This window comes from Trypanosoma theileri (genome assembly GCF_002087225.1).
Source record: "Trypanosoma theileri isolate Edinburgh chromosome Unknown TM35_Tth_2_V1, whole genome shotgun sequence".
In the NCBI taxonomy this organism is placed as follows: Eukaryota; Euglenozoa; class Kinetoplastea; order Trypanosomatida; family Trypanosomatidae; genus Trypanosoma; species Trypanosoma theileri.
Genome location: NW_021639844.1, coordinates 124,523 through 129,076, shown reverse-complemented (window position 1 = coordinate 129,076; position 4,554 = coordinate 124,523). Strand labels below are relative to the sequence as shown.

General features: G+C 36.6%; 3 protein-coding genes across 3 annotated transcripts; all 3 read left to right on the top strand.

Moving 5' to 3' along the window:
• On the top strand, positions 1-438 carry TM35_000021480 (uncharacterized protein; the record flags this gene model as incomplete). The annotated part of the gene is made up of 1 exon (XM_029021466.1): positions 1-438. A coding segment is annotated over one exon (438 nt), but the record flags the coding sequence as incomplete, so codon positions are not given.
• A 571-nt stretch (positions 439-1,009) lies between these two features.
• TM35_000021470 (syntaxin binding protein 1) lies at positions 1,010-2,965 on the top strand (the record flags this gene model as incomplete). The annotated part of the gene is made up of 1 exon (XM_029021465.1): positions 1,010-2,965. One exon carries the CDS (start codon positions 1,010-1,012, stop codon positions 2,963-2,965), a length of 1,956 nt encoding a protein of 651 aa, XP_028886887.1.
• A 640-nt stretch (positions 2,966-3,605) lies between these two features.
• TM35_000021460 (uncharacterized protein) lies at positions 3,606-4,385 on the top strand (the record flags this gene model as incomplete). The annotated part of the gene is made up of 1 exon (XM_029021464.1): positions 3,606-4,385. One exon carries the CDS (start codon positions 3,606-3,608, stop codon positions 4,383-4,385), a length of 780 nt encoding a protein of 259 aa, XP_028886886.1.
• Positions 4,386-4,554: the final 169 nt, after the last annotated feature.

Sequence of the window (4,554 nt, the reverse complement as noted above, 5' to 3'; positions counted from 1 at the left end):
AGAGAGAGAGAGAGATTGAGAGAGCACATTGGGCGGAATGCTTTCTTTTCTTTTAATTTTTTTTTTGTGCTTCGGGACCACAGGTCCCTTTGGAGATTTTTCCCAATTCTTGAGATTTCGGCTCAGCACGTCTTTGCTGAAGGGAAAAAGATATTATATTATTTATTGCTTTCTGTGGACGCGTCTGCACACGAACTTGGGGGTGAAAAATCATTGAATAATCTTCTTGGAACATGCATCCATCCGGAGTGCACGCACCCACGCGGAGCTGGGAAGTGTGAAATTTACATAAGGACAGTGGGCGTCACGACGGTGGCTGGTACAGTCACGCTTCGGCTTCATTTCATTGGGGAATTGTGCAAGTCTTATGGGGTGGGATTTTTTCTTTTTACATTTTTAGGGAAACGTAAGTGCACTGCTGTGTGCGTGTGGGGTTAGAAATATTTTTTTATTTTTTCTCCTTTTTTTTTCGAGAATTTGTGTTGTGTTCTGCTGTATTATTGTGGTGTTTGGTATAATTTTTTGCTTTTTTCTGTTCTAGACAGATCAGGAAGTGCTTTATTTTATTTGGTGTTTCTCTTTTGACAGTCATGGGGTTTTATATTTCTTACTGAAGGGGTTTTCACTTTAGTTTTTTTTTTTTCATATGATTCTTAGTTTGGGCTGCAGTGGTGGTAGCTGAGGATATCTTTATTTTTGTATTTGGGAGATTGTACTGGTTTTTTTTTTCTTTCCTTGATGTTTAATGATTGTTTCTGTGGTACGCTTTTGTTTTTTCTTTGGGTAATGTATACCACGGGTATGTTTTATTGGGTTCATTCCTACAAAATTCTCTTTATTTGAATTCTCTTTTTTTCATTTAGGTACAGGAGGATCTATGTATTCTTATTAACTTATGTATGTTTATGGTATTTAGTTATTTATTTATGTTTTTTTTTTTGTCCTTTTTTGTTTTTCTATATTTATGAATTTACAGTGATATTAACACACTTTTAATTAGCACCTAAGCATGCCCATTCAATCGGAGCCAGGGAGAGCCAGTGGTATTCGTGGTTGTGTTCGGAGTTATCTCTTCCAACAAATGCTGGATGCTGTTCCAGGTTCTTTTAAAATTCTTATCTGTGATTCAACTGCAACGCGAATATTAAATAGTTGTATGCGAGTACATGAACTTATGGAACACGGTGTTACTTTATTGGAGGATCTTATGACACCACGTCAACCTATTATTAACAGTCCTGCTATATATTTTTTTGTTCCTGAGGATGCATCAGTAAATCGTATTATTGAAGAGTGGTCAGTAAAAGATCCTTATAAGGAGATTCATATATTTGCGTTAAACAATACACCAGATCGTTTTTTACAACAACTTGCACAATCACGAATGGCATCAAAGGTAAAAAGTTATAAAGATATGATGCTAGATTTTTCTGCTCCAGAAACATTGGTTTTTCATTTAAATATGCAAAATGAAATTCCTCAATTTTTTTCACCAGTTCTTCCTCCTTCTAGGGAACTAGTTTTAGATATTGCAGCATCTCGTTTATTATCAGTTTTTCATACTCTCAATAATGGTGTCCCTGTGATTCGTTATCAAGGCAGAAGTAATATTTGTGAAGCATTTGCAAAAACTTTTCTAAGTAAGTTTGCTAAATTATGTCATGATATACCAGAATTTAAGAATGGGAGTGATGGTAGTAATAACCCAATAGTAATTATCCTTGATCGATCTTTTGATTCTGTTGCTGCACTTATACATGATCGTACATATCAATCTCTATTAGAAGATTTAATGCCTCTAGAAAATAATATGTATGAACAAAGTTTTAAAAATCGTTTGGGAGAAGAATCCAAACGACAGTTTGTACTTGATGAAGAAGATTTATATTGGTGTCAATACCGTCATCGTTTCTTCGCTCATTGTTTACAAGAATTACCAACAACATTAAAAAAACTTCATCAAGAAAATCCTACTCTTGCTCAAGGTGTAACACAAGCGGCTAATGTTGCTGAACTTGGTAGTGCAGTTCGGGCATTACCAGAGTTTCAAGAAAAACAAGGAAAATTATCACTTCATATTGATATTTGTACAAAACTTATGGCGATTTACCGAGAGAATCGACTTGCTGAAGTATGTGAAGTAGAACAAGATATTGCTGCAGGAAGAAAAAATTTTAAAACCAACTTTGAAAACGTTCGACGTTTAGTTAAAGACTTGACAATACCACAAAGTGTACGATTACGACTTTCTTTGTTACTAGCTGCGGGTAGTGATACAACAGAATTTTCACAAATGAAAAAACAACAACTTATTCAAGAAAGTGGAATAATGGGAGATGTTTCACAGTTTGCTAATATTGATCGTATAACAAGTAGAGTTGGAAAACTTCGAAAGGAAAGTGCTGAGATGGATCAAAAAAAGAAAATGGGGAGCAGTGCCACTGGTGATGCAGAAGGCTTAGATGGTGATCCATTTATTAATCAAGCATATCTCATTATGGAAGCCTTGGCAAAGAATACACTAAGCACTGCAGACTATCCTGTACTTAACTCTCCATATGAATCTATGATGTCTGCAGGGGGAACTGGAATGCATGGTGACTCAGCAGGTGGAAAGAAAACGCTTCGTATGGGATTGGCATTAGCAGCAATGAGACGTGATGCTTCACTTGGTGCGGAAGATGGAAATGGTGGTGGTGGTGGTGGTAAATTTTCTTTGACATTATCCTCACCCCGAAACACTGGAAAGAAAACTGGTATACTTGAGTTAGCGGGTGGAGCAGAAGGTAGTGTTACTCTTACAAGTAATCAGCGTATTGTAGTATTCGTTTTGGGTGGTGTGACGTGTGGTGAAATGCGTGCTGCTTATGAGATTTCAAAAAAATTGGGACGGGAGGTAATTATTGGAGGAACATCAATACTTCGTCCTGAGGTGTTTATAAAGGAGTTAAACGACCTAAAGTAGAGTAAGTGATTTGAAAAAAAAAAAAAAAAAAGATACTCTGGTAGTTGACCCCAAACTTCATAAGTGATGTTTTATGAACCATTTCAGTAATTTCTCTCTCCCTCTATCAAAGAAATTTCTCTTATACATATCTATATATATATATATATATATACCAATATATATATCCTTCGCTTTGGTACAGCTTGTACTGCTCTTTTTTTCTTTTTTCTTGCGAATACACAACAAATATACATACTCCGATGAGCAGAAAAGAAAAAGGTGTCTATCGCCTTTTTTTTCTTTTTGTGCGTACGTTATGTTATACTATGTCATGTGCTCTGGTGTTTTTTTGTTGTTTTTTTTTTTTTGATTTTGTTTCTTTGTTTTCTCTCCGTTTTGATTGCAATATCATGAGAAAATAAAGTGAACTCATTTTTTTTTTTTTATATTGTTGTTTTTGTTTTTTTATTATTATTTATTTTTGCTTTTTTTTTCTCATTTTTACCACATTCTTTTTTTTTCTCCTCCTCCTCCTCCTCCTCCTCCTATGTGAAAAGGGTGAAAAGTGATCTCTTGTTCCTTCGTTGGGTGGGGAAGGAGAGAAGGGTTTTTTTTTTTTGTTTTTTTTTTGTTATTATTATTATTGTAGGTACTACAAATGTTGCGACTCGCTTGGGTTCTTCGCCGTTCGGATGGCCTTAACGGAGGCAGTTCTATGACACTAGGTTCAAAGGGAATGAAATTGTCACCTGCTCCGCATCGGAGACGTATGCCCTGGACGGCTGCGAAAGAATACTTTCCAGGTGTTGTTTTAAATGCCAAGGAAAAGATTATATTAGATGGAGTTCAATTGGTAGATGTGGAAAACATTGATCGAGCTTCACAAGTGGATCCACTTGAAGTACTAAAAGCTACAGTGGCTACATATGAATTTAACACATCAACAGGAAAAAATATTTTTCAGTTGGCATCTCAGGTAGAATTTAATGGTCGGGGACAAAGATTTTACAGAAAAGAATGGCAAGAAGGAACATATGATAAGTATGTTACACTTTCAGCTGTTGATTTTAATCGTGATGGAAACAAAGGAACTGCATATGGGTATATAACTTTCCACGGTGAAACCACTACACGACCAGTACAAATCGATTTTGCTGATGTTCCAGGATGGCTAATGGAATTCAATAAAGAACGAGCCGTTCCCTTTACTGAAATTGTACCACCACCGCCAAGCATTGGGACTGAAGTTCCAGTGGATCCACGTTCGTACCGTCTAAAGGCGTATCCATATTATGATGCGCCAAATCCACCCGAGTTTGTTGAGCGATTGTTAAAGGATCGCGGTGTACTGCCAGATACCCCGACAGAAGCGGCAGATCCCTCCACAGAACCTGGTGCTGGCGAAGAAGACGGTTCCACGCATCACGCACCAAAATGACACGGGAAAGGATCCTCACATTTATTTTTCTGTTCCAAGTGACAGAAACGGCGGACTCTGCCGTCGCCAAGATCATTATTGTTATTGTTCTTGTTTTCTTTTTTTCTTTTTTTTTTTTGATGCCGTTTTGCAATGCGAAGAGTGTTTTGTTCGTCTATTTTTTTTTTTT